General features: G+C 56.6%; 3 protein-coding genes across 8 annotated transcripts in view; all 3 read left to right on the plus strand.

The window, feature by feature from the left end:
• The first annotated feature begins 2,045 nt into the window (after positions 1–2,045).
• On the plus strand, positions 2,046–6,706 carry CABP2 (calcium binding protein 2). Of its 2 annotated transcripts, none has more exons than XM_025357784.1 (7): positions 2,046–2,376; positions 2,946–3,120; positions 3,678–3,708; positions 4,475–4,609; positions 5,502–5,611; positions 5,722–5,869; positions 6,489–6,705. In XM_025357784.1, the coding sequence occupies exons 1-7, from the start codon at positions 2,321–2,323 to the stop codon at positions 6,512–6,514; spliced, it is 681 nt and encodes a 226-aa protein (XP_025213569.1). In that variant the 5' UTR covers positions 2,046–2,320; the 3' UTR covers positions 6,515–6,705. The 2 variants fall into 2 exon arrangements, with proteins under 2 accessions (XP_025213569.1, XP_025213570.1); XM_025357785.1 differs by having other exon boundaries at positions 2,239–2,376; positions 2,946–3,116; positions 6,489–6,706.
• An 11,526-nt stretch (positions 6,707–18,232) lies between these two features.
• CDK2AP2 (cyclin dependent kinase 2 associated protein 2) lies at positions 18,233–20,472 on the plus strand. 4 transcript variants are annotated; one of them, XM_025358257.1, is made up of 4 exons: positions 18,233–18,961; positions 19,273–19,370; positions 19,465–19,597; positions 19,951–20,472. In XM_025358257.1, exons 1-4 carry the CDS (start codon positions 18,880–18,882, stop codon positions 20,016–20,018), a joined length of 381 nt encoding a protein of 126 aa, XP_025214042.1. In that variant the 5' UTR covers positions 18,233–18,879; the 3' UTR covers positions 20,019–20,472. The 4 variants fall into 4 exon arrangements, with proteins under 4 accessions (XP_025214042.1, XP_025214044.1, XP_025214041.1 ...); XM_025358259.1 differs by having other exon boundaries at positions 18,416–19,102; XM_025358256.1 differs by having other exon boundaries at positions 18,416–19,370.
• A 1,103-nt stretch (positions 20,473–21,575) lies between these two features.
• Positions 21,576–27,724, plus strand: part of PITPNM1 (phosphatidylinositol transfer protein membrane associated 1) — a 14,468-nt gene continuing 8,319 nt past the window's right edge. The window contains exons 1-8 of one of the 2 annotated variants that reach the window (XM_025357656.1): positions 21,576–21,773; positions 22,752–22,870; positions 24,231–24,445; positions 24,536–24,657; positions 24,863–25,087; positions 26,528–26,854; positions 26,932–27,027; positions 27,114–27,218. In XM_025357656.1, coding sequence (XP_025213441.1) covers positions 22,793–22,870; positions 24,231–24,445; positions 24,536–24,657; positions 24,863–25,087; positions 26,528–26,854; positions 26,932–27,027; positions 27,114–27,218 — 1,168 coding nt within the window. In that variant the 5' untranslated portion in view covers positions 21,576–21,773; positions 22,752–22,792. Of the gene's footprint in view, positions 21,774–22,751; positions 22,871–24,230; positions 24,446–24,535; positions 24,658–24,862; positions 25,088–26,527; positions 26,855–26,931; positions 27,028–27,110; positions 27,219–27,724 lie in introns of both variants that reach the window. The other variant, XM_025357655.1, reaches the window with a different exon arrangement.

Here is a 27,724-nt window from a genome sequence, read left to right on the forward strand (position 1 = left end):
GGACAAAGGCCAGTGTGGGGGGCAGGTGAATAAATCATGAGGGACCTGGAATGGAACTGGGGCAGGATGATGACCTCATTCTGGGAGTTGAAGAGTGGGCAGCTGGGTGGGGAGTGGGCTGGGGGCATGGCAAGGAAGCCTAAGAGGCCAGCAGGGGCTGCCCGGCTCACCTCCACCTGTTTTCCTTGAGAAGCAAGAGGTTGAAGGTCAGCAGGACCAGGTGGAGGTCCTGGCAGGACGCAGGGAGGTGGGCAATGCAGAGGGACCCTGGGGGGGAGGGAGGGAGGCAGGGTGCAGTACAGAGGGACCCTGGGAAGGAGGGAGGAGGGTTGGCAGTGCAGGGAGACCCTGGGGAGGAGAGAGGGGCTAGCACAGAGGGACACTGGGAAGGAGGGAGGAGGGTTGGCAGTGTAGGGAGACCCTGGGGAGGAGAGAGGGGCTAGCACAGAGGGACACTGGGAAGGAGGGAGGAGGGTTGGCAGTGTAGGGAGACCCTGGGGAGGAGAGAGGGGCTAGCACAGAGGGACCCTGGGGAAGAGGGAGGGAGGCAGGGAGGTGGGCAGCACAGAGGGACCCTGGGGCTCTGGGCTGGGGAGGTGGGGAAGGCCTTTCCAGAATTCGGGAGCTCTCCTGGGAGCGGGATGGTGGGGAGAATAGGAAGAACAAGGAAGGACAGACAGAAAGACGGACCAATGCAAGAAAGGGCTTGCAGCAACAGAGGGAAGGAGCCATTAGAGAGATGGACTGAGTGGGTCAGAGACGGCAGAGACACCACTGGACCCAGACTGAGAGAGATGGTGGCGGGTCAGAGGGAATGGAGACTGGGCTGCAGGCAAAACAGGCACAGAGGCACAGGAGGCAGAGAGGGGCAGGGGTGAAATGGAAAGTGAGCAAGGAGGGTGTGGGGGGCAGCAGGGGACCCGTGAGCCAGAGATGGAGGCAGAAGGCTGCGGGGAGGAAGCCACAGGCAAGCGGGAGGGCTGGCCACCGGGGCCGCAAGGGTGATCAGGTGGAGCCCCGGGCACAGTCTGTGACCAGCATGAGGGGTTCACCAGGCTGACAGGGCCGCACGAGGGGCCACGGGGAGCTAGGGAGGATATGAGACTCTGGGAGACTCTGGGGACATGGGGCTCTCCCAGTTTATGGAGGAAGGGACAGAAAGAAGAGCAGCAGGGACCTGGGCCACACCTGCAGCTGCCCACAAGGCCACTCTCCCGCAGGACTAGGGAGGCTGGAGGGGAGCAGCGTCCCTCAGCCAGGAGGAAGTACCAAGCCCTCATCTCCATGGCCCAGCCCCAGGACCCAGCAGAGGGCAGCCTCCCAACGGGAGACCCCAACCCCTCTGAGGGCACTCCAGGAACCAGCCAGGCCCCTGGCAGCCCACCAGCTACCCAGCGACGAGCGCTCCTCCGGGAGCTCGAGGCCCAGGTGCAGGCAGCCTACGGGCAGGTAATGCGGGCAGGGGTGTGAGGGGACCAGGAGCGAACAGCAGGGACCCCACACCCCAACCGGGGACCCCAGAGGACAGACCCGGGACTCAGTCCAGGGAGGGGACCTGGAGGCCGAGGCCAGTGGGGGAGTCTCTCAGGTCATCAGGGCTGGGGTGGCTTCCCTTCCCAATCTCCGCCCTCGCCGAGCCCTGCCACTGCCCACACACCGAGGCGGTTCCCTTCTGCTCCTCATCCAAGGGCGGGGCACCAGTCCAGGCAGGGGGTGCCAAGGGCAAGCAAGTGCACCCCCCCCCGAGGTGAGGAGCCCAGGGCCCAGCTGGGGTCCTGGCAGAGAGAGGCAGGAGCTTCCTGGGCTGAGCCAAGTGGCTTCCTCTTTCTGAGAGGCAGTGTGGGAGGGCCTGCGTGTCCATACTAACCGGCATCTGTGCCATTCGGAGGGCACAGCCCACCCTGGCACACTGTGCGCCTGCCTTCCTCCTCCTGGGACCCAGCCCTGCTTCTGAAGACATTAAACCTCCCCTGATTGGGAGAGATTAGAGGCAGGGCTTGGGGGAGGGTGCTGGAGAAGGGGTGTCTGGAAGACCCTCAGGACGCAGTCTGGGGCGTCTGTGCTCTCCAGGGGGCCTTGGGCCCAAGTGGCCCCCCTCAGCAGCGGAGACGTTCAAAGATAATCCTGGATTAGGACCCAAGCCCCGGGCCCAGGTCCCCCGCCTGCCCACCCGCCCCTGATCTTCCCCACAAAACCCCAGGAAAATCCCCGGCAGTACTCCCAGGCTCTCACCGGGAGCAGCTGGGGGCTGGCAGGAGTCCGCGGGCAGCAGCATCCGCTGAGGCCCAGCCTGGGCCACCCCCGGGGTTCCAGGCCTGGCATGGTTCAGGGCCCATGGGGAACTGTGCCAAGAGGCCCCGGCGCCGGGGCCCTAAGGTAGGAGGGTCAGGGGAGAGCCCAGGCCAGGAGGCCGGAATGGACCTTGAGGGTCAGATGGGATGGGCAGAGCCCTGTGAGGGCCGGGCGGGGTTGGGGGCTGCCCACTGCCCCAGGTGGAGATTTTTTTTCCTGGAAGTCACAGCCTCTGGCCACCCTGATCTTGGCTCCCACAGACCGCTGGGTCTTCCCTGCCAGGCTCACCAGATCCCCCAGCTGCCCATCCAGCTGCCCCACCCTGGCTGCAGGTCCCCACTCTCTGCTAGCCAGCCTCCATCTAGGAGACAGAGCTGGGCACAAGGTCCCTTTCTGCCGCTGGCTCTCTCAGTGGCCTTGGCCAAGTCTCTTGCCTTTTCTGGTCCTCAGTTTGCCCAATAGAACAGTTAGAGGACGGACCCTTTCTGCCTAAAGTGCTCATGGGTGAGGGTCCTCTCTCTACCCCCTAGCCCCTTCCCTACTGTCCCGTGCTGGGCTCCAAAGGCAGGAGCAGCTGGTGAGAGGAGTGGGGAGGGCCATCAGGCCCGGAGCTCGGTGGCCACTGCCCCAGCTCATGGCCGGCTCTGCTGCAGGACCCCTGGCAGTGGCTCGGCTCCCCACCAAGGGGCTCCTGCCCCAGCCCCAGCTCCAGCCCCAAGGAGCAGGGGGCCCCCAGGCCAGGCATCCAGGGCTACTCAGTGCTCAACAGCCTGGTGGGGCCTGCCTGCATCTTCCTGCGGCCCAGCATTGCTGCCACCCAACTCGTATGTACGGCCACCCGCCCGCCAGCCTGCCTGCCCTTACCCCTGTCCCGCCAGCCTGCCTGCCCTTGCCCTTCACCTGCCAGCCCACCTGCCCTTGCCCCTCGCTTTGCCTCTCCTGGAGCTGGGGGGAAGAGGATTGAGAGGGGACATCAGAGCAAAGGCACACAGATCTGGGGTGGGGGTGCAGAGAGAGGAGAGCGCAATGACCCCAGAAACGGAAGAAATCAACAGTGACATTGAGGCTGGCAGGACCAAGTCTGAGGTTCTGGCCAAACCCCAGATCCACCACCAGCAAAGGGAGCACCCTGCCCCAGAAGAGGGTGACGGAGTAGGTGGGGACGGCCCGAGGAGTGACCTAGGCCAGAAGCAGGGAAGGGGGCACCTGGTCGCCCAGGCCAGTAAGCAGAACTAGGTGGGAACCAGGGCTGAGCAGTCAGACAGACACAGGCCTTGCGTGTGCGTGTTGCAGTGTGGGGCTGGGTGGGGAGCCCTGAGAAGCAAGAAGGAAGGGCACAGCCATCAGGAGGAGCGGGGAATTCCTAACCCCTCTGTGCCCTTCAGGACCGGGAGCTGCGGCCCGAGGAGATTGAAGGTAAAGGGTTGGAGAAGGAACTGGTTCCCTGGAGGGGAGGTGGGCATGGGGGGGCATAGGGTGGGGACATAGGGTGGGGGGGGCATCGGGTGGGGGCCTCAGTGTTTCCAGGAGGAGGTAGGGGCAAGAAGGCTACAGGGCACTGGTTCAGGGAAATGGGGACAAGACTGAGCAGGGAGGGGATGACAGACCCCCACCCAGCTGTCATTTCTTGCTCTCACTCACCAGGCAGGTGACAGGGCCCCTTTTATATTTGCTCATTCAGCTGACACTTCCTGGGTGCCCACTGTGTGCCTGGCCCTGGCTAAGCACTGGGAAACATGGCCGGCTAGGCAGATATGGCCTGTGCCCTCTGGAGATCAACGTCAGTTAGTCGGCTACAAGTATAAATTGTGAACGTGCTTTCCAGGAAAGGAAAAAACGGGCTGGGGAGGCCACATGTAAAGGGATGTCTTCCTTTAGTAGGTGACAAAAGACCACAGCTCCAAGCGGTCGTGATTTGTTTCCCCCACTTTCTTTCTTTCTTTTTGAAAAATTTCACTGCTGTATCCCCAGTGCCTAGAGCAGAGCTTGGCACATAGTAGATACTCTTCAAATACTTGCTGAAAGAACAAATAACAGGAACAGCATGTTTAAAGGCCCTGAGGCAGCAAAGAGAATCTGACGTTTAGAAGGAGGGATGATTAGACCAAGGGAGAAGGGTAGGTGGGTCCAGGCCAGGATCAGGGGGATATGGGGGAAGGACTGACCCCACCCTGCCTGGCAGAGCTGCAGGTCGCCTTCCAGGAGTTTGACAGAGACCGGGACGGCTACATCGGCTGCCGGGAGCTGGGTGCCTGCATGCGGACCCTGGGCTACATGCCCACCGAGATGGAGCTCATCGAGATCTCCCAACAAATCAGTATGTGCCTCGGGCCTGTCCCCATCCCCAGTCCTCCAGATGCCCTGGCTGGGCCCAGGAAGCCAAACCCAGATACAGAGGTGACTGCACAGGCTGTCCTCAGAGCCCATGACCTTGGTCATTCTCAAGGCAAGCTCTCTGCCCCTGGAGAATCTCACCCGCCTCTAGGTGGTGGGCACAGCATGGACTGTGATTCCCATTCTGCAAATGAGGCAACTGAATGGTTAAGGGACTTGTCTAAGGTCACACAGCAAGTTCCTTGGAGCCAGGACTTGAACCCAACCGAACTCTTCAGGAAAATTAAGGAAAGTTCCAAGAAGTTTTTTGGGGGGTTTTGTTGTTGTTGTTGTTGTTGTTGTTTTGGGTTTCTTGTTTTTGTTTTTGTTTTTTTTTTTTTGAGATGGGGTCTTGCTCTGTCACTCAGGAGTGACAATGGCGCTATCTCAGCTCACTGCAACCTCCACCTCCTGGGTTCAAGCAATTCTCCTGCCTCAGCCTCCCGAGTAGGTGGGATTACAGGCACCCGCCACTACGCCCGGCTAATTTTTGTATTTTTAGTAGAGACGGGGTTTCACCATGTTGGTCAGGCTGGTCTGGAACTCCTGACCTCAGGTGATTCGCCCGCCTCAGCCTCCCAAAGTGCTGGCATTACAGGCGTGAGCCACCGCGCCCCGCCCAAGAAGTTTTGAGCGTGGTTTTCCTTTCACCTTTGGCCAAATCTGTGCCTTGTTTGGAGGGCGATTCCCATTGGGAAATAGAGATGACCCAGGCTTCAGATGCAGACGGAGGAAAGGATCCATTCACGAAGGAAAGGCAGAGGGCAGAGGAGGGAGAGCCAGGGGCGGGGCAGGGGTCTCTGGTGCCCTGGGTCTGTAATGGACGGGACCTCCAGGTGGCGGGAAGGTGGACTTTGAAGATTTCGTGGAGCTGATGGGCCCCAAGCTGCTGGCAGAGACTGCAGACATGATCGGCGTCCGGGAGCTGCGGGACGCCTTCCGGGAGGTGCGGCCACTGGGGCTGAGGGCGGGCGGGGCTGCGTGTCTGCCGTGAGTGAGGGGCTGCGCGTGTGAATGACTGTCAGTGACCAGACGCCACGACCAACGCCGCCACAGTTCGACACCAACGGGGACGGCCGCATCAGCGTGGGCGAGCTCCGGGCGGCCCTCAAGGCCCTGCTGGGGGAGCGCCTCAGCCAGCGGGAGGTGGAGGAGATCCTCCAGGACGTGGACCTCAATGGGGACGGCCTGGTCGACTTCGAAGGTACCCCCTGCCGCACGTAGCAACACACGCCCTGGAAGGCTCCTAGCAGATAAGAAACCGCACAGCAAGCATCACCACTGTGCACTAGACCCTGTGCCACGCACCCCAATGTCCTCTCCTAATCATCATGCAGAACCCGAGAGGAAGGAATTGTTATCCCCATAGGCAGGAGAAGAAAGTCCATTCTCAGGAAAGCCTAGGCACTAAGCAAAAGCAGGTAGATGGAGCCAAGATTTGAATCTGGGCAGCCTGATCCAGAACCCAGCTCTTCCTCTATGCTGCATTTCCATAAAGGGGAAAAATGATTAAATAATAATAGAAGCCAAGGAAAATTACTATGTGGAAATGCATTCCCATAAGTAGGCCCCAGAGTTGCTCCTGAGCTTCCTACCTGTCAAAGCAAAAAGGAAAACAAGTTCCATTACAAGGGTTTGTTTTTTCCCCCATAAGACAAAGCCCCCTCTTCCTGGCCCTGAGACCTATTCCCTATCAGATCCAGAGGATGCCCTTGAAGACCCTCCCCTCAACCACACTCCCACCTGCCCCAAGGCCTGCAGATGGTCCTCACTCCTAGTGCAGTCCAGAGAACAGACCCAAAACCCTGGCTTCGTCCTGGCAGAGTTTGTGCGAATGATGTCTCGGTGAGCCTGTACAGAAGCTGGAGGCAGCAGACAGGACTCAAGGACCACAGCCTCTGCCCACCAGCATGTTCTTTGAAGCCCATCACCTCCAGCAGGGACACCCCTCTCCTCCCCATCCCACCTGTGTGCAGCGCCCTTGCCTGCCTTCACCCCCACCACCACTTCTCCAATAAAGCTGCCTGGCCTCGTCTCTGTCTCTCTGACAGTAAAATATCTCCAAGCCTGGGGAGATGGCTTTTGCCTCTCACTTGCTCATCCTGGAGGCTCCAGTATTTGGCCCCCGAAATCAAGGACCGGGACTGTCCTCTTGGATCACAAATCCCTTCCATTGTGAGCTTCAGGGAGATGGGGACCCTCTCTTCTTCCTCTCTGGATCCTGGACCCGGCCCAGAGCAAGCGTCAGGAAACATCCCTAGCCAGTAAACAGAGCCTTCTTGTCCCGAGCTCAGGCGTGTGTTGGCCTCCACATTTCCTGCCATGTATCCTGAGAACAGCTCCTGCTAGCTCCATGATGACATTTGAGCGTGGAGAAAGTACCGCAGAAAGACTTTTCCCAAGCTTGATGTCACTTTTCCTACAGTAGCCTTGGGGGCACACTGCTCAGAGCTCCCCTCAAGAACGTGCAGTTCAACTTAGAGGATAGAGTGGGTGAGTTAGCAGAAGGGCTCAGCCACTGGCCCCTTCAGGAGACACCTCAGCTTTTGGGCTGACACCTCACTCCTCCAGGGAGCCCCCAGCCACTAACTGAGCACAGCGTGGGGAACCAGGACCTGGACATTTCTCCCTAATGCAAGGCTCCTCTAATGGGCAGTCTTTGCTCCGAGCTCCCCTTTGGGGCAGCCAAGGCAGACAGATCGGTGTGGAATCAGAGGCTTGCCTGCCCAGTCCTGCTTCCTCCCCCTTTACCTTCCTCCCTAACTCCATCTCAGCATCTTCCCCCTGGAGAACCCCGGACACCCATAGCATACCCCAGTCTTCAGGGACCCATTTTCCAGATTGAAGAAATTGACGGGATGAGTGCCCTCGTCTGTTCCTGCTGCTATAACAACATACCTTAGACTGGTATTTTATAAACAGCGTGAATTTATTGCTCACAGTTATGGAGGCTGGGAAGCCCAGGGTCAAGGTGCGGGCAGTTGGGTGTCTGGAGAGGGCCAGGCCTCTGCTTCCAAGATGGTGCCTTGAGCTGCTTCCTCCAGAGGATGCCTCACGTAGCAGAAAGGCAGGAAGGGCATGAGGGCCTGGCTACTCCCCCCACCCCACCGCCACCCCCAGCCCTTTTATAAGGCACTAATCCCATCCAAAAGGGCAGAGCCCTTGTGGTCCAATCATCTTCTGAAGGCCCCACCCCTTACTGTTGTTCCATTGGGGATTGAGTTTCAACATGCATTTTGGAGGGACACAAACATCAAGGCCATAGCATGAGGGCCGTGTGAAGTGGCTCATGAATGCAACTCCAGCACTTTGAGGCCAGGAATTTGAAACCAGCCTGGGCAACAGAGCGAGACCCCATCTCTACAAAAATAAAGCAAAAATTAGCCAGGTGTGGTGGTGCATGCCTATAGTCCCAGCTACTTGGGAGGCTGAGGTGGGAGGATCACTCGAACCCAGGAGGTCGAGGCTGCAGTGAACTATATGATTGCACCACTGCACTCCAGCCTGGGCAACAGAACAAAACCATGTCTCTAAAAAACACTTTTTTAACTAAAAATAACATAAACAATAGCACCAAGTCTAAGTGATCTGCTAGAGACCACGTGGCCTCACTGCCCTCTATCCCCACACACTGCCAGGTTATTCTTCCTAAAATGCCACTTGCGTTTTGTCACACCCCTGTTCAGGACCTGGCCATGACTTTCCATTACCCCCAGGTTAATCCAGGGCCTTTGCCTGCACAGAGGCTCCAGGAGGACACAGGACTGGCATCAAGCCGCACACAGTCAGGATGAAGGGCGGTGGGACTTGCACCCAGGCCCAGGGACTCTGAAACCACAGTGCCAACTATGGAGGGCGCCTCAGGGTCAGGACAGGCCCAGGCCAGATCTCAGCCTCTTCTAGCTATGGCGCAGGCCTCATCTGCAGCTCCTGCCTGGTGGGAGCAAACAAGCCCGGTCCTTCCTCGTCACGAAGGGGTGAGAGCTCCCAGCGCCTGTGCCTGCTCCTCACATGGCACCTGCCAACAAGATGGCCCTGGGGCAAAGCAGGCAGGCGGCCTGGAGATGCACCCTGTGCATTCTGGAGACTGGATGCCGAGGTGCTAGAGCTGGCTGCAGGGGCCTCAGCACCACTCTCCTGGCAGATCTCAATTAATCCTTAATCCTCAATTAGGTAATCACCTCTGCCAATCTGGCAGAACTGGGGATAAGGATAAGTTGCCCCAGGCTCAGTGGCTTCTCTGGGAGCCAGGGTCCACACTCCCACCCTTCCTTCCACCACCCTCACGGCTGGTACAGATGGTATTGCTGCCTGAGAAGATGTCTGTCCCTGCTGCAGGGGCTGAGGGGTAGTGATGGCCATGAGGAAGAGGGAAATCAGAACCCCACTCAGGGTCAGCCTCCCACCACCTCCCCAGGCCTCAGCCTGGCAGGCTCTGTGGCTGGAGAACTGGGAGTGGCTGTGTAGTGTCTGAATCGGGGCAATGTGTCTGCTGGCAAAAGAAGTGCTCCCAGCTCCCCCAAATCTCACACACACCTCCCAACAGACAGCAGCTGGAGCAGGGGATCCCTTAAGCCTGTGAGATTGAGGCTGCAGTGGGCTGGGGAAGGAACAGTGGGAAGGGTTGAAACTACGGCGAGTCCAGAACCCCTGCCCCTGCTACAGGGGGCACCTGCTGCCCAACTCCTCTGACTCTTGCCAGTCAGAGCAGCCCCAAGCTATAAGATCTTCTGATTCAGGCCAAGTACAGTGGCTCATGCCTGTAATCTCAGCACTTTGGGAGGCTGAGGCGGGTGAACCACCTGAGGTCAGGAGTTTGAGATCAGCCGGCCAGCATGGTGAAACCCTGACTCTACCAAAAATACAAAAATTAGCCAGGCGTAGTGACAGGCGCCTGTAATCCCAGCTACTCAGGAGACTGAGGCAGGAGAATTGCTTGAACTCGAGAGACAGAGGTTTCAGTGAGCCAAGATTGTGTCACTGAATTCCAGCCTGGGCAACAGAGTGAGATTCATCTCAAAATAAATAAATAAATAAACAAACAAACAACAAACAAACAAAAGAGCTGTAGGCTTACAGAATGACTGTGAAGATAGCACAGACGGTTTCCCAATAATACCACATGCCCAGAGTCCCCTATATATTAGTCAGGGTTCTCCAGAGAAACAGAACAATAGGAGATCTCGGTAGATGATTGATGATAGATAGATAGATAGATAGATAGATAGATAGATAGATAGATAGATAGATAGATAGATCGATCCATAGGAAGTCTTTCAATTGGCTTTGTGTCCCCATCATTGTGTATGTTTGTTTTTAGCACTTTTTACGTTTTGGCACTACAAGCTGCTCCAGGATTATTTGGTATATTTCCTGCCCCGTCCCAGAATCAGTCATTTCTCCAAGGAGTCCTGGTTCATTTTAGTGGAGAATGGTATTAGACACCAAGATCTGGGGTGGGGCATTGTGCCTAATGCCTGTAATTCCTATACTTTGAGACACCAAGGTGGGAGGATCACTTGAGCCCAGGAGTTCAAGACCAGCCTCGGCAACATAGTGAGACCCCATCTCTACAAAGAAATTTTAAAAATTAGCCAGGTGTGGCCGGGCGCGGTGGCTCAAGCCTGTAATCCCAGCACTTTGGGAGGCCGAGACGGGTGGATCACGAGGTCAGGAGATCGAGACCATCCTGGCTAACATGGTGAAACCCCGTCTCTACTAAGAAATACAAAAAACTAGCCGGGCGAGGTGGCGGGCGCCTGTAGTCCCAGCTACTCGGGAGGCTGAGGCCGGAGAATGGCGTGAACCCGGGAGGCGGAGCTTGCAGTGAGCTGAGATCCGGCCACTGCACTCCAGCCTGGGCGACAGAGCGAGACTCCGTCTCAAAAAAAAAAAAAAAAAAAAAAAAAAAAAAAAATTAGCCAGGTGTAGTAGTGTGCGCCTGTAGTTCCAGCTACTTGGAAGGCTGAAACAGGAAGATCACTTGTCCCTGGGTGTTCAAGGCTTCAGTGAACTAGGATAGTGCCCAGTCCACTACACTGCATCCTGGGCAACAGAGCGAAGCCCTGTCACTCTTTAAAAAAAAAAAATGGGGGCAGGGGCCGGTCACAGTGGCTCACACCTGTAATCCCAGGACTCTGGGAGGCCAAGGCAGGCAAATCATTTGAGGTCAGGAGTTCAAGACCAGCCTGACCAACACGGTGAAACCCTGCCTCTACTAAAAAATGCAAAAAGTCAGCCGGGCGTGGTGGCAGGTGCCTGTAATCCCAGCTACTCAGGAGGCACCATGCCCCGCCCCAGAGCAGGAGAATGGCTTGAACCCGGGAGATGGAGGTTGCAGTAAGCTGAAATCCCACCACTGCACTCCAGCCTGGGTGACAGAGAGAGACTGCATCTCAAAAAAAAAAAAAAAAGAAAGAAAAGAAAAGAAAAGGAAAAGAAACCAAGATCTGGACACTACACTGGGTGCTTGTTGCTAGTGGGTGTGGGGCAGGGAGGGACAATTGTTTCCAGGTCTTCTCTGCTGATAACATAAGGAGATATGTGTGTGTGTGCATCCTATTCTGTGTATACAGACATTTATAAATGTTCCTGTACGTAAGCAACTGAATCTCTGTTAAGCCGCACATGAGTTCATCCTGATGCTTCCAACTCCAGTCCATTACCACATGGATCATTCTAGCCACCCCACTTGCTTATCTGTAACTTTTCATTCCAACAGTGACCCCCATCATCCATCCTCTGTTTACTTCATTGTTCAGTTCCAGCTACATGTGCAGTGGTTTTGGAACTGTTAACCCATACTCCTGTGGGACACCACTTTTTCAACTCCAGTGCGGTGCTTATGTGCAGTTCCTTTTGCATTTAGTCTTACAGACTCCCTTATTTCTAGGTCAGCACCTTATTCCCCCAGCCCCTACAGTGAGGTTGTTGCATACATTTGTAATATAGCTAGTTTCTTTGGTTGCATTCTGCATTCCATCCTGGGATCCGCTGACCTCCAAGATTATTTTTTTTTAATTTGCATACATTAAAGTTTACTCAGCCGGGCACCGTGGCTCACGCCTGTAATCCACTTTGGGAAGCCAAGGAAGGAGGATTGCATGAGCCCAGGAGTTGGACGCGGCAGTGAGCCACGATCACCCCACCGCACTCCAGTCTGGGCAACAGAGCAAGACCCTGAATCAAAAAAAACACACAAAAAGTTGGCCAGGCGCAGTGGCTCACGCCTGTAATCCCAGCACTTTGGGAGGCCAAGGCGGGTGGACCACGAGTTCAGGAGTTCGAGACCAGTCTGGCCAACATGGTGAAACCCCATCTCTATTAAAAATACAAAAACTAGCTAGGCATGGTGGCGTGCACTTGTAGTTCCAGCTACTGGGGAGGCGGAGGCAGGAGAATCGCTTGAACCCGAGTGGCAGAAGTTGCAGTGAGCTGAGATTGTGCCACTGCACTCCTGCCTGGGCGACAGAGTGAGACTCTGTCTCAAAAAAAACCACACACAAAAACAAGAAGTTTCCTTATACAGAAGAGTTTCATGCCCCTATGCCTCACCTATTCAGTCCTACTCCCTCTACCCCAGGCCCCAGTAATCAATGGTCTGTTCAACTTCTGTATAGTTTTCCCTTTTCTAGAATGTCATAGAATTGGAATCATACAGTATGTGACTTGTTCAGACTGACTTCTTTCATTTAGCAATACGCATTTAAGATTTATCGATGTCTTTTCATGGCTAGATAGGTGATTTCCTTTCATTGCCCAATAATATTCTATTGTATGGATATGTCAGTTTGTTTATCCATTCACCTTTTTTTTTTTTTTTTTTTTTTTTTTAGACGGCATCTCACTTTGTCAGCAAGGCTGGAGTACAGTGGCGCAATCTCGGCTCACTGCAACCTCTGCCTCCTGGGTTCAAGGGATTCTCCTGCCTCAGCCTCCCCAGTAGCTGGGATTATAGGCACCCACCATCATGGCCGGCTAATTCTTGTATTGTTAGTAGAGAAGGGGTTTCACCATGTTGGTCAGGCTGGTCTCGAACTCCTGGCCTCAGGTGATCCACTTGCCTCGGCCTCCCAAAGTGCTGGGATTCCAGGCATGAGCTACCGCGCCCGACCCCATTCATCTATTAAAGGGCATCTCATTGCTTCTAGTTTTGGAGATTATAAAATTGCTATAAACATGCACATGTTTTTGTGTGGTCATACATTTTCAAATCAGTTGGGTCAACACCCAGGAACACAACTGCTGGATCACAGAGTAAGTCTATGTTTACTTTTGGAAGAAGCAACCAAACCATCTTCCGAAATGGCTGTACCATTCTGCATCCCTATCCACAGTAAATGCAAGTCTCTGCTGCTCCACACCCTTGCCAGCAACTGACATTGTCAGGTTTTAGATTTTAGCCATTCTAACAAGAATGTAGCGGTATCTCCTCGTTCATTCATTCTTTTTTTTTTTTTTTTTGAGACGGAGTCTCGCTGTGTCACCCAGACTGGAGTGTAATGGCACGATCTCGGCTCACTGCAACTTCCGCCTCCCAGGTTTAAGAGATTCTCCTGCGTCAGCCTCCCCAGTAGCTGGGACTATGGGCGTGTGCCACCATGCCTGGCTAATTTCTTGTATTTTTAGCAGAGACAGGGTTTCACTGTGTTAGCCAGGATGGTCTTGATCTCCTGACCTCGTGATCCACCCACCTCGGCCTCCCAAAGTGCTGGGATTACAGGCATGAGCTACCGTGCTCGGCCCATCCATTGATTTTTCAACATTTTATTGCAAAACTTTTCAAACACGCCTGGCATGGTGGCTCCACACCTGCAATCCCAGCACTTTGGGAGGCCAAGGCGGGTGGATCACTTGAGATCAGGAGTTCCAGACCAGCCTGGCCAACATGGTGAAAACCTGACTCTACTAAAAATACAAGAAAATTAGCCAGGCGTGGTGGTGCACACCTGTAATCCCAGCTACTCAGGGGGCTGAGGCAGGTGAATCGCTTGAACCCAGGTGGTTGAGGTTGTAGGGAGCCGAGATCTCGCCACTGCACTCCAGCCTGGGTGACAGAGCAAGACTCCGTCTCTAAATAAATAAATAAATTGGCTGGTCGCCATGGCTCACGCCTGTAATCCCAACACTTTGGAAGCCAAGGCAGGTGGATCACCTGAGGTCAGGAGTTCAAGACTATCCTGGCCAACATGGCGAACCCCATCTCTACTAAAAATACAAAAATTAGCCAGGTGTGGTGGCACATGCCTGTAGTCCCAGCTATTCCGGAGGCTGAAGCACAAGAATCGCTTGAACCCAAGGGGGCAGAGGTTGCAGTAAGCTGAGATCAAGGCACTACACTCTAGCCTGGGCGACACAGCAAGTCTACCGTCTCAAAATAAAAAACTTTCAAACATACGAAAAAAGTTGAAAGGATTGTATAGAAATACAATGCTGGTCACTAAAATGAAGTTTTAATTCACTAGGCAAGCCAACGAGAGCCCATCTATGGGCTGAATTTAGCCCATAGATGGGTGGGCCCCACTTTGCAACTTCTGATTTGGAGGTTGCAATGGTTAAAGGCTGCAAAATCCAGGGGATGAGCTCTGGGTCTGAGGGCTGAGACCAGAGGGGAGCCCCTGAAGCGTTGTACCAAGGAACCTGTGCTACCTTCCCTCGAGTTAGACAGAGTCCTCTCTCTAAGATAGGCCACAGTTGTTACCACCCACCCCTTTCAGAGAACTCTGTGCCCCTCCTGCCATAGCCCACTGCTCCAAGGAGGAGGGACATCTGAACCTGCTGTAGGGCCAAGCCAGTGGCTCCCGCCTGTAATCCCAGCACTTTGGGAGGCTGAGGCAGGAGGATTCCTTGAGCCCAGGAGGTCAAGACTGCAGTGAGCCATGTTTGCACCACTGCACTCAAACCTGGGTGACAGGGTAAGACCCTGTCTCAAAAATAAATAAATAAATAAATAAATTCAAGATTAAACTCCTCAGGCACCTCCCAAACAAATCCCTTCCCCCAAACATAGGTGTTATGGACTAAATGTTTGTGTCTCCCCAAAATTCATATGCTGAAGCCTAACTCCTAGTGTGGCTGTGTTTGGAGATAGGCCTCTAAGGAAGTAATTCAGGTTAAATGAGGCCATAAGGGTAGGGCTCTGATTTGATAGGATTAGTGTCCTTTTTTTTCGTTTTTTCACTTTTTTTTTTTGAGCTAGGGTCTTGCTCTGTTGCCCAGGCTGGAGTACAGTTGCACAATCAAGGCTCACTGCAGCCTCAATCTCCTGGGCTCAAGCGATCCTCCCACCACAGCCTCCCAAGTAACTGGGACTACAGGCATCTGCCAGCACACCCCGCTAATTTTTGTATTTTTTGTAGAGACAGGGTCTCACTATGTTGCCCAGGCTGGTCTTGAAGCAATCCTCCCACCTCAGCTTCCCAGTGCGCTGGGATTACAGGAGTTAGCCACCAAGCCTGGCCCTTCTGTTTTTTAGATGTGGGATCTCACTATGTTGCCCAGGCTGGACTCAAACTCCTAGGCTCAATCAAGTCTTCCATGTGAGTCTCCCAAGTAGCTGAGATTACAGTCTTGCACCTCCTGCCCAGCTTCCAGGATTGATGCACTTATAAGAAGAGATATTAGAAAGCTTGTTCTTTCTTTCTGCACCAAGGAGCACATATGAAGACAGAGCCAGAAGGTGGCTATTTACAAGCCAGGAAGAGAGCCCTCACCAGAAACCAACTGTGCTAGCATCCTGATCTCAAACTTGCAGCCTCCAGAACCATGAGAAAATAAATTTTAGTTGTTTAAGCCACCCAGTCTATGGCATTTTGTTTTGTTTGTGGAATTAGGCCAGTGGCTCTTGCCTGTAATCCCAGCGCTTTGAGAGGTTGAGGCAAGAGGATTGTTTAAGCCCAGGAGGTCAAGACTGCAGTGACTAATATGATGGGCAGTGGAGAAAGTAGGAAGGTCTAAGGTGTGCAAATGTCAGAGGCGTTTGAACCAGAGCAACTCCATCTTGAATAGGAGCTGGGTAAAATGAGGCTGAGACTTACTGGGCTGCAGATGGTTAAGGTATTCTAAGTCATAGGATGAGACAGGAGGTCAGCACAAGACATAGGTCATAAATACCGTGCTGATAAAATAGGTTGCAGTAAAGAGGCCAGCTAAAACCCACCAAAACCAAGATGGTGATGAGAGTGACCTCTGGTCGTCCTCGCTGCTACACTCCCATCTGTAAACTGATGCCATGGCAATGTCAGGAAGTTACCCTCTATGATCTAAAAAGGGGAGGCATGAATAATCCATCCCTTGTTTAGCATATCATCAAGAAATAATCAGAAAAATGGGCAACCAGTAGCCCTTAGGGCTGCTCTGTCTATGGAGTAGCCATTCTTTTATTCCTTTACTTTCTTTTTTTTTTTTTTTTTTGAGACGGAGTCTCGCTCTGTCGCCCAGGCTGGAGCGCAGTGGCCGGATCTCAGCTCACTGCAAGCTCCGCCTCCCGGGTTCCCGCCATTCTCCTGCCTCAGCCTCCCGAGTAGCTGGGACTACAGGCGCCCGCCATCTCGCCCGACTAGTTTTTTGTATTTTTTTAGTAGAGACGGGGTTTCACCGTGTTAGGATGGTCTCGATCTCCTGGCCTCTTGATCCGCCCGTCTCGGCCTCCCAAAGTGCTGGGATTACAGGCTTGAGCCACCGCGCCCGGCCCCTAAATTATTTCTTGTGCAAGATCCAAGAACCCTCTAGTGGGATATGGATCCAGACCCATTTCCTGTAACAGAGGGAGTTGGGGCTTGATGGTTCCCAAAGAAGGTGTAACTTTCAGTGTCTCCTCTTCACCTACTATCCACAGCAGATTTCTCTGGCGTGCACCCTCAGTGCCACCGGTAGGATCGGAAGACCTTGGGTGACCTAATCAACACCTTTTCAACAGTAGTTCAGTTTGAATATGTATTAGAAAATTATAAATAGTGAGCACACGATTAAATGGACATTATTCCTTTTCCTTTCCATTTAAGATTTGTAAAAGTGAATTAATTAAAAGGAAATGTTAAATAGATGGCAAAACTGATGGAGTTTTCCTAATGGCTGGAGTTAGGGAAGCACTGGACTCCGTGGTCAACTCAGCTTCCTTACATCCAGGTCACCTAAGGTGCCCTTCCTGCCCCTGCAGTTATGTCCAGGGCTCCACCTCCACTTCCCAGTGAACTCTCCCGCAGAAAAAAAAGGAAAGAAAAAGGCTGGTTCTCAAGCACATGTTGTGCTCTCCCATTTCCTAAGATTTTGCACATGCCAGTCCTTCTACCTGGAGTGTCCCCTCGGTCTCTGCTTCCACCCTCACCTACTCGAATGCCACCTGCTCTGGAGATATTTCTGTGATGCCACCCGGCAGGCCCTTCCTCTAAGTTCCAATGAACCCTGTCCCGTTCTCCCTTGTGGCCACTGACTTACTGCAATGTAAGGAAGATGTTGCTTCACTGTCTCAGAGAATAAGGCCTCCTTGAGTACAGAGGCCATGGCCTGTTCATTTCTTTAACCTCAGGGTTCAGTACAAAGCATGAGATGGAGGAGGGAGTCAGAACATGATTTTTGTGTGGTTTCTTGGGTTTTGTTTTGTTTTTGTTTTTGTTTGAGACGGAGACTTGCCCTGTCACCCAGGCTGGAGTGCAATGGCACGATCTCGGCTCATTGCAACTTCTGTTTGAACGATTCTCCTGCCTCAGCCTCCCGAATAGCTGGGATTACAGGTGCCCACCACCACGCCCAGCTAATTTTTGTATTTTTAGTAGAGACAGGGGTTTCACCATGTTCGGTCACGAGGTCGAACTCTTGACCTCGTGATCAGCCTGCCTCGGCCTCTCAAAGTGCTGGGATTACAGGCGTGAGCCACCGCGCCGGGCCAGAACATGTTTGTTGGATGGATGGATGAATGAATGAACGAATGAATGAATGAATGAATGAATGACTGTCCTGGAGATGAAGATCTACAAAGCTGGGAGCATGAAGGTACACAAGGCCAGAGAAGTCTGAGTTTGGGGAAGGAGCCTGGGAGAAAGGGTTAGTGAGTGGAGGAGGGTCTGAGGTCTAAGTTTATGGCGAATGAGATTTGAGGGGAGGGGGTCTGAGTGGTGGAGTGGAAAGGTATGGGGGCCCTGGAGTGGGACAGGAAGCTCTTTATGACTATTCATTTAATCCACACAACCCAATGAGATTGTCATTTTCCCCATTTTACGGATGGGGAAACTGAGGCATACTGAGGTGAGAAACTTGCCTGGGGGAAATCGCTAGTGGGGGTGGTACTGAGATTCGAACCCAGGCGGTTGGCGCCAGTCTGTGCTCTTGACCAATTTGGTCCGGGGCCCAGCACACAAGTAATCCCTGTTTGCCTTACGGCCATTATCACTAACTGAGGCAGCGGCGCGGGGCCTTGGGGGTGAGGGCAAAGGGGTCCTTGAGGTCGCCCTTGGACCTGAGGACAAGCCAAGCCGCAGGAAGAACGGTGCGCGGCGGCATAGATGAAGGGCCCGTTGCCATGGGAACAAACGCAGGCCTCGGGCGGGCGCATGCGCAGATCGGAGAGAGGGTGTTGAACCGGTGAAAGGTGACGTAAAAGCGCACGGGGTGGGGCGCGGGGCTCGGGACGTCAAAGCCCTGCGTCCTTCGGCCCCCGGAGCGGAGAAGCGCGCACGGCAGCGGTGACAGCGGCCACGGCAGCGGCGACAGCAACCCCTGCTGGGCCGAAACTGGGCAGAGCGGAGCAGACGTCTGAAGCAGCGCTAGTGAGGCGCGAGGGTGGCGCCCGCGCCCGGGAAGACCCCCTCGGCGCGAACCGGCGGCCCAGCCCCGGGTCCGGGTTCCCGAGGCCCCGCCTCTAGGGCCTGGGGACTAATCGGATTGAAAGCGCGCCGGCCCGGGCCGCGAACTCGCCAATTGCGGAGGGCGGTGGCCACCGCCCAATCCGGAGCAGACAGGTGCGAGGTCCGGAAGGCGGAGGCCAATCGGCGGCGGTTGCGACCTGCTGGGGCAGGTCTCGGCCAATAAGGAGGCTCGAGTGACATCTTCGCCCACCAATCGGGAGTGAGGGAGCATTCGTGCCCGCTCGCCCTTCCGGCCAGACCTCTATTTACCAGGGGCGTGCAGCCCGCTTGCCAATCAGAGCGCGGCTGAGCGGCCCGGCAGCCAACCCCCGAGGAGCGGCCGGCTGGCGTTCGCCGCGCCCAGGAGTTGGGGATGTCCTACAAACCCATCGCCCCTGCCCCCAGCAGCACCCCTGGCTCCAGCACCCCTGGGCCGGGCACCCCGGTCCCTACAGGTGAGGATCCAGCTCCACCCCTGCTCGCCTGCCGGGCGGTCGAGGTCTCGAAGAGAAGACGGCCTGAGTTCTGCAATACTGGGCTTGCCGCCTACCCTCGCTGAGCCTCAGTTTGCTGGCCTGTGAAGTGGGCGTGGTCACGTAAGGGCTTGTAGGTGGAGCGCAGTGGGAGGGATTTGTCCCTGAAGTTGATCAGCCTGGAATGAAGCATCCTTTGGAGGGAATCGGGCGAACCCGGTCCTGGGCTTGGAAAAGCTGGGAGGCGGCGTCCCTGCCCCACGCTGACCTCTTACTCGCGCCTGTTGCTGCAGGAAGCGTCCCGTCGCCGTCGGGCTCAGTGCCAGGAGCCGCCGCTCCTTTTAGACCGCTGTTTAACGACTTTGGACCGCCTTCCATGGGCTACGTGCAGGTGAGTGGGGCCAAAGGCTTGCTTATGGATGGGGACTGGAGTCCCCCTCCCCGCCAGGTGCCTGAGCTCACTGCCCTGTTCTCTTTTGACATAGGCGATGAAGCCACCCGGCGCCCAGGGCTCCCAGAGCACCTACACGGACCTGCTGTCAGTCATAGAGGAGATGGGCAAAGAGATCCGGCCCACCTATGCTGGCAGCAAGAGCGCCATGGAGCGGCTGAAGAGAGGTAAGTGAGGCCAGGCCGCCCTGCTTAGGAAACCGACACTGGACTATCTTCCATTAGGGAAAGAAAGACATCCGGAGGCCACCTGAGCCAAGCCTAGAGGAGGGCCAGTATTACTACCCAGAGAGGTGTTTTAAATCGAATTGAAATTGCGTCCATTTCCAGGGAAGAGCCTGGGAATTTGTACTTCTACAGGGCAACCTTGAGGATTAACCAAACCTGTCATCTCATCTAGCCGTCATTAGTTTGGAATTTCTCTTGCTGAAAGGGGAAAGGGAGTGGGGAGGCAGGGGTCCTCCTCTGGAGGGCAGTGGGTGGGGCTGTGGAGGGTTGCTGAGACCCCACCCCACCACCAGGTATCATCCATGCTCGGGCCCTAGTCAGAGAGTGCCTGGCAGAGACAGAGCGGAACGCCCGCACGTAACAGGAAGCGCCCCGGCCTCGGCGTCTGGACCTTTCCCGGCCACTGCAGAGCACCCGCTTCTCCCTGGCCTTCATCCCGAGTTGCACTAACCATCCTGGGCTTCCTGTCCTGTGTCCCTTGGTGGGTCCCCTCCAGGAACCAAGGAGCGGCTCTCACTCCAGGTGGCAGCACTAAGGACATCCCCCCACAACAAGAGTTAGCAGTGAGGTCCCCATGAGTCCCACCCATGACCTGCCAACAGTGTTGCCCACCGGAACTTTCTGTGGTCCCCACCGCTCAGCCCTTCCCAGCCCTTCTCCCACTTTGTCCCAAGCCTCCTTCTCCCCCAGCAGGGGCTCAGGCCTGGCACCTCACTGCCTTGTGTCCTGAGCCATAGTGACTCTTTTATCTGTGTGTCTTTTGCTAAATATGCCCTTTTTATATTAATAAAAGATGATTTGGAGTTGTGCTCTCAGCTCTGAGCCTTTCTGGGTCTGGTTCTTCAGCTAAGCCTGGGTGGGCCAGGCAGAGAAAGGGGAAGAGGAGACTAGGAGTGGGGAGGGTGTGACTAAACAGGGTTTGACTTGCCTCTGTGGGCCATCAGCCTCAGGTGGGAACCGGGCCCTCTCCGCCCCAGCCGTGGCGCTGAGAGCCCCGGGCCTTCCTGTGGTGCCACCAGGGGGCAGCACAGGGCCTGGCTGCTTCCACAGCCCTTGGCGCTGTGGGCAGCCTGGGCCTGGAGGGCGCTTCCTCTGGATTGGCGGTGATGCCTGGCAGCATGGAAATGCCAGTTCACATAAGCCACTCCCTCAAACGCCCTAATGCCCTGACAACACCCCAGCCTCTGAATCAGCCCTGAAGGTCTCTGACTCCTCAGAGAGAACGGGCACTGCTGCTTCCAGCCCTTGGCCTCACAGTCAAGGGGAGGGGCTGGCCGGGTGCTGCTGTCACTACCCCAGCACCTTGTAGCAGGCTGGGTGGGATCCCATGAGCCCAGCCTTGCGGTGCCTCATGAGGCCTTTGCCCAGACTCCGGGTGGCTGGGTGACCAGACTTGTGGACCCGGAAGGCAGAGGTGGGGGAGGCTTTGTGGCCCCATGCAGGGACTAGCCCAGCCACTCAGAGTGACAACCCGCTTCTGCCTGGGCGTGTAGCTGGGTGACCGTAGAGGCCTGGGGCCCTGGAGCCCAGCCCTAGGTGGAGGCACGTCAGAGCCGCCAGCTTCTGGCTAGACTGGTGGGGAGGCATTTCCTCTACCCTGGGTCCCAAATCTAAGGACTGGGTGAGAAGAGGAGAGTGGGCCTGGGACCCCCTTTATCAAACTCCACCTTGTCACTGTACACAGGAGGGCTGGGCTAGGGTGGAGATAGGAACTAAGAGTTTTTGGGGACCCCAGTCAGCACGGAGGGACTAAGAAGTGCCAGAATTTAGGCAATGGCCTCTTTCCCACTGCCCGGGGGAAGGAAGGCAGGGGCCTGCCTCCCCGCCTCCTCCGCTGCAGGCGGGGCTGCCCGGACCCCGCCGGGGTGGGGAGGGCCAGCCGGGCCCAGGAAAGGGGCGGGGCGGCCGCAGTGACGCGGCGGGCTGCGGGGAGGGACGGCAGGGGCGCCGGCGGGCGGATCGAGAGGAAGGTCGGGGCCATGGGCCGGCACTGCGCCTCGGGAGGGTCGGGCCACCGCTGGAACCCGAGGCCGGGGCTGGGGGCGCTCCAGGCTCCGACCCACGGGCCGGCCGGCCCTGCCCGGGCTGGGTGAGGGGCGCCCGCCTCAAGCTAGAGGTGAGCCGGGACGTCGGCAGGCGGGCCGAGAGCGCGGCAGGGGACCGGGACGCCGGCGAGCAGAGGGAAGTGGGGACAACGGGGCCTCTCGCTTGCTCGCGGGGTGCGAGTGGGGGATGGAGGGGTGCCTGCAGCGGAACCTCGGTGCCAGTCTGGGGCGCAGGTGGGCGGAGCGGGTCTCCAGGGCCAGGGCCCGTGGGATACCAAGTGGAGCCACTCTGGCCTCAGCCTGAGGAGGGCTCACCCCCCTAGAAGAGGACGGGGTGGCTGCCTAGGCGCGTGGAGAGCCAGCGAGGGCCGGGGGTCCAGGAAGGATGCTGGGAGGGGGAGGTCGAGGACCGGGCTGCCCTGCATGGTGAAGAAGGCAGATCTGGAGGGCGGAGGGGATTTCTAGTCCCCGAAGGTAGGTTCTGGTGCAGGGCATGGGGAACCCTGGCAGAGATGCTGGGCGCACGGGGCCACTCGGCGCAGAGACACTCGGGGAACAAAGCTCTAGGTGGACGTCTGAGAGTGGCGGACCTGGGACCCCGCCGACTCCGGGAAAGGGATGCAGGGGGCGGGTCCCCAAGGGGCCGGTCGCAGAAGGCGGGCCCGGAAGGAGGGGCCCCGGGGCTTCGGAGGGCGCGCCCCCGAGAGATGCCGTTTCCCGGGGTTAGGACGCGGTCGCAGCGGGAGAGGCAAGGTGGCCCTCCCGCCCGCCGGCCGGAGCCTGGCGCTCCGGGGGGCCCGCGTCAGCGCGCGGTTGCCATGGCGACGGGCGGGCGGGGGGGCGGGGGCTGCGCGGAAAAGAGGTCAGCGCTCAGCCTAGCTGCTGTTCCGGGCCCCGGCAGCGCGGGCGGCGGCGCTGGGCTCGCCTCTGCTTCCCCCGCGGTGGGCCCGGGCATGGGGTCCCGTGGCCTGAGCACCTCGGCCGGCGCGCAGGGCTCGGGGCCGCGCGCAGCCTCCCCGCACTGACTGCCGCGCCGTGCCCTGCGCCAGGAGGAGCGGAGGCCGCGCGCGGCCCGCCGGGCGCCTTCAGGATGCTCATCAAGGAATACCACATTCTGCTGCCCATGAGCCTGGACGAGTACCAGGTGGCCCAGCTCTACATGATCCAGGTGAGGGCGGCAGGGAGAGGGCACCCGGGCAAGGGGTGGAGCCCCGCCAACCCCGCCAGCCCTGCCTCGGGGCTGGGACCGGCTGGGAGCCCGGAGGAGGCAAGAGAGGCCCCCTTCGGATGTGGGGATGGGGAAGGGCTGTGGGGAGAGGGGCAGGAGAGCCGAGTGGTGCTTCTCACCCGCTAAGTGCCCAGCCCTTCTCTGATCTCCTGTAATCCTCCTCAGGATCTGTAATCCCATCGGGGAAGGAAAAAGCGCCCAGGAGGCGGCAAGAATGAGGAGGGGGGCCTCCGCGGCCGAGGAGGGCGGGAGGGGGTCTGGAGAGGTGCAGAGTCCTGGCCACCCCTGGAGGTCAGGGAGATGGGGTGAGGACCAGGCGCCAAACCTGGAGCAGGGACAGGGCAGCAAGGATCGGAGGGCGAGGGGGCTCTCCGGTAGGGCAGTGAGAAGAGTTGGCCAGGGCAGGCCCTCAGCAGTGGCCGGGTTGGTGCAGGGCCCCGGGGAGTCTGCTCCAGATCTCTCCCCAGCACAGCAGGACCAGAGTCTCATAAAGCAAGAGGGCCCGGACCCTGCCTCGGGGTTGAAAGGGCCATCTGAGCCCCAGAGCGATAGAAGGCAGGATCTGGGGGCTCTCAAGCTGTGAGGGGTGTGGCAGGAGCTGGGATTGGGAGGTGGCCTGGGCCTCCCAGAGAGGGAGGGGGCCAGGGTCCCCTTTTCCTCTCTTTGTCCCTTCTTCCTTGCCAGCCACCCTGGCCTCCTTGCCACCCGCCAGCACATCCACTACGCTCCCACCTCGGGGCTGCACTGGCTTCCCCCTGCCTTGAGCACCTCCTCCCACCTCACCTCCTTAAAGTCATGTTCAAGCCATGGTCACTTTATGTTCTTAGCAAGGCCTTCCCTGACTATCAGATCAAAACTGCAGCCCCCAACCCTGATCACCTGTACCCTACTGTAGGCTTTCTTTTCCCATAACACTTAGCGCCTTCTAACACACCATATAATTTGCTTTTTCCTTTTGTCTGTCTTCTTCCACTAGAATGTAAGCTCCATGAGGGCAGGGGTCTTTGTTCTATTCATCAATATATCTCAATTGATAGAATCCCAAACACTGCCTGGGGTGGAGCAGACACTCAATGAATACTTGAATGACTGAATTGAGTGCTGGGTTGCAGACCCCATGCAGGGCTGGGCTGCATCTGATTCCGATCCCAGGGAGCTTCGGTGGGGCAGTGCCTGGTTTCAGGGAGTTGAAAAGACTGGGACCAGGGCCCCAGAACTGCGCAGAACACCAGCCTAAGCTGGGGATCCCAGATGCTAAGCTGGGGCTGAGCTCCCTATTCTGCTCTCCCTTGGGCCACAGAAAAAGAGCCGGGAGGAGTCTAGTGGTGAGGGCAGCGGCGTGGAGATCCTGGCCAACCGGCCCTACACAGATGGGCCCGGGGGCAGCGGGCAGTACACACACAAGGTGTACCACGTGGGCTCCCACATCCCAGGCTGGTTCCGGGCACTGCTGCCCAAGGCTGCCCTGCAGGTAGAAGAGGAATCCTGGAATGCCTACCCCTACACCCGAACCCGGTGAGTGGGTGAAGTGGGCATGGTCCGGGGCCAGGAGGGGAGCAGCCCTGGTAGGTACGGCAGTGAGCCTCACCCATGCCTTCTGCCCAGGTACACCTGCCCTTTCGTGGAGAAATTCTCCATTGAAATCGAGACCTATTACCTGCCTGATGGGGGGCAGCAGCCAAACGTCTTCAACCTGAGTGGGGCCGAGAGGAGACAGCGCATCCTGGGTGAGGCCTGGAGCTATGGAGGGACCCTGGCGCCCCTCTCAGTCTCCTGGCTGCCTCAGTGGGCAGCCTCTGAGAAGTCCCAGCCCTCTCCAAGCCTCATGTCCTATCTGCAAAAGGACAGGAACTGTCACCCAGTCCCAAGAGGGTGCCAGGAGCGGGGGCTCAAAGGGGCTGGCGCTGCTCAATGCTTGCTGAACTCCCTCAGACACCATTGACATCGTGCGGGATGCAGTGGCCCCAGGCGAGTACAAAGCAGAAGAGGACCCCCGGCTGTACCGCTCGGTCAAGACGGGCCGAGGGCCACTGGCTGATGACTGGGCGCGGACGGCGGCGCAGACGGGGCCCCTTATGTGTGCCTATAAGCTGTGCAAGGTTGAGTTCCGCTACTGGGGCATGCAAGCCAAGATCGAGCAGTTCATCCACGATGTAGGTGAGCACCCAGCTGCGGGAGGTCCTGCTTACCCAGCATGCCCATGTTTAGGGCCAGGGATGCTCCCATCCACTGGGGACACAGAAGCAGAAAGCCATCATTTCCAGTTGAGGCGGGGAGCACTAGGGCAGAGGTGGCTGCACAGCCTAGCCAGGCATCCACAGAGCAGGAAGCTGGTAATATGAGCTACAAGGTCCATGCTGACTCTGACTTTCAGAAATGCTGCTGCTTCCATTAAGATTCTAAGATTCTCCATCATCCTATGAGCTGGGTGAGACTTAGAGATGCTCAGGAAGGTCACCTGCTCTAACTGGCAGCATGCTAAGGAGTGCAGGCTGAGGCTGTGATTCTGATGTCATTCTCTCTGGGATTCCCCCCCTCCACTCCCAGTTTCTAGTGTTCCAGCCTTTGGCCCTGGTGTTCAGGAGCCCCAGTTCCACACCTCCCCTCAACCTGACCCCACCACGCCTGCAGCTCAGCCCTGCCTCAGTGCCCAGGTCATCTGCACACAGAGGGATGATCCCTAGCTGGGGAGACCAGCGGCCTGGCTTCTGTCCCACTACTGAACCATGGTTCCTCCAGCAAGGCGCTGGCCATCTCTGCACTTTAAATGTCTCTTCAGTAAATTAGGAGGAGGTTGAGTCAGATATGAAGAGCTAATACTGACAGTGAGAGCAACACACAGACCCTTTGCTAATTACTTTCTGTGCAAGATCTCCCTTAACACCCACAACACCCCACAAGGTAATGATGATGATTATTCCCATTTTACAGGTGAGGAAATTCAGCTTATAGAATAATGAGGACTCCGTATCTTGCATTTGGAAAAATACCAAAAAGCACAAATAAGAAAATTAAAATCACCCACATATAGCCACTACTAAGATTCTGATATATCTCCTCACAGAAGTTTATAATTATCATTCAACCATCATTACCTTATTTCCTAGATATTTAAGAGTTTCTAACTTTATTCTTCTGCTTAAGATAAAAATATCCCAGAATGGGTATCATCTTTCGCTACAACCGTCATTGAGTGCCAACACTTCCATTAACTATTAACACCTTCATTAACCATCAACAATTTCATTAACTGTTAAACGCTTAATTAACTGTTAATTCCTCAGAAGTCAGCAGGAAGCCAGCCAAAAGCAAGAACAAGCATTGGTCCCTGCTTCTGGAGTGATGGAGGGGGGACAGTGCTGAGAGTTAGGGTGTGCAGAGAGACAGGAAAGGCAGTGGGCGGAGGGGAGTCAGGCAGGAAGACAAATGCCCCACTTTCCACTCCCATTCCTGGACTGCACTGGCCCTGCCCTACTTTGTGGCTCTGGGTGGGTGGTGTCCCCAGGGGAGCCATTACCCAACCTCAAGGCTGGGCATGTGGCGGCAGTGCCAGGGAAGCAGTGGGAGGGGACAGTTCCGATGCCTGGGCACCTGCAGGTCTACGTCGGGTGATGCTGCGGGCCCACCGCCAGGCCTGGTGCTGGCAGGATGAGTGGACAGAACTGAGCATGGCTGACATTCGGGCACTGGAAGAGGAGACTGCTCGCATGCTGGCCCAGCGCATGGCCAAGTGCAACACAGGCAGTGAGGGGTCTGAGGCCCAGCCCCCCGGGAAACCAAGCACCGAGGCCCGGTCTGGGGCCAGCAACACTGGCACCCCCGATGGGCCTGAGGCCCCCCCTGGCCCAGATGCCTCCCCCGATGCCAGCTTTGGGAAGCAGTGGTCCTCATCCTCCCGTTCCTCCTACTCATCCCAACATGGAGGTGAGGCTGGGACACAGGGATGGGCGGAGCAACCCTCCCCGCTGGGCTCCCAGGCTGAGGCTGAGCCGGCCCGGCAGGGGCTGTGTCTCCCCAGAGCTTGTCCGAGTGGCGCATGCAGAACATTGCCCGAGACTCCGAGAACAGCTCCGAGGAAGAGTTCTTTGATGCCCACGGTCAGCACCGAGGCCCTTTTTGGGAGTGGGGATGTCCCCGAGCAGCTCCTCCCACCCCATGACACAGCCCCCTGTCCCCTCAGAAGGCTTCTCGGACAGTGAGGAGGTCTTCCCTAAGGAGATGACCAAGTGGAACTCCAATGACTTCATCGACGCCTTTGCCTCCCCAATGGAGGCAGAGGGAACGCCAGGTAAAGATCCCACCTAGGACACCGGCCCCCAGCACCCATGTACAGCAGGTCATAAGTTTAATGGCATCTTAAGATGAGAGGCAATCTGAAGAGGTGCTCATTAAATACACAGATGAATAATGAAGGATGGATGGATGGATAAGTGGATAAATGGATGAATGGGTGGTTGGGTGAGTGGGTGGGTGGATGGATGGGTGGGCGGGTGGATGGATGGATGGGCGGGTGGGTAGGTGGGTGGATGGATGGATGGATGGATAAATGGATGGATGGGTGGGTGGGTGGATGGATGGGTGGGTGGATGGATGGATGGTTGAATGGATGGGTGGGTGGGTGGATGGATGGATGGGTGGGTGGGTAGGTGGGTAGGTGGATGGATGGATGGATGGATGAATGGATGGATGGATGGGTGGGTGGGTGAATGGATGGGTGGGTGGGTGGATGGATGGATGGTTGAATGGATGGGTGGGTGGGTGGATGGATGGATGGGTGGGTGGATGGATGGATGG

The sequence above is a fragment of the Theropithecus gelada genome, chromosome 14, assembly GCF_003255815.1.
Source record: "Theropithecus gelada isolate Dixy chromosome 14, Tgel_1.0, whole genome shotgun sequence".
Classification (NCBI taxonomy): domain Eukaryota; kingdom Metazoa; phylum Chordata; class Mammalia; order Primates; family Cercopithecidae; genus Theropithecus; species Theropithecus gelada.

Coding starts and splice junctions, on each gene's coding strand:
- CABP2 (XM_025357784.1), top strand. CDS start 2,321: ATGGTTCAGGGCCCATGGGGAACTGTGCCAAGAGGCCCCGGCGCCGGG. Junction 3,709..4,474: donor GCGGCCCGAGGAGATTGAAG/GTAAAGGGTTGG, acceptor CCTGCCTGGCAG/AGCTGCAGGTCGCCTTCCAG. Junction 4,610..5,501: donor CGAGATCTCCCAACAAATCA/GTATGTGCCTCG, acceptor CGGGACCTCCAG/GTGGCGGGAAGGTGGACTTT.
- CDK2AP2 (XM_025358256.1), top strand. CDS start 19,164: ATGAAGCATCCTTTGGAGGGAATCGGGCGAACCCGGTCCTGGGCTTGG. Junction 19,371..19,464: donor CTTCCATGGGCTACGTGCAG/GTGAGTGGGGCC, acceptor CTTTTGACATAG/GCGATGAAGCCACCCGGCGC. Junction 19,598..19,950: donor CATGGAGCGGCTGAAGAGAG/GTAAGTGAGGCC, acceptor CCCCACCACCAG/GTATCATCCATGCTCGGGCC.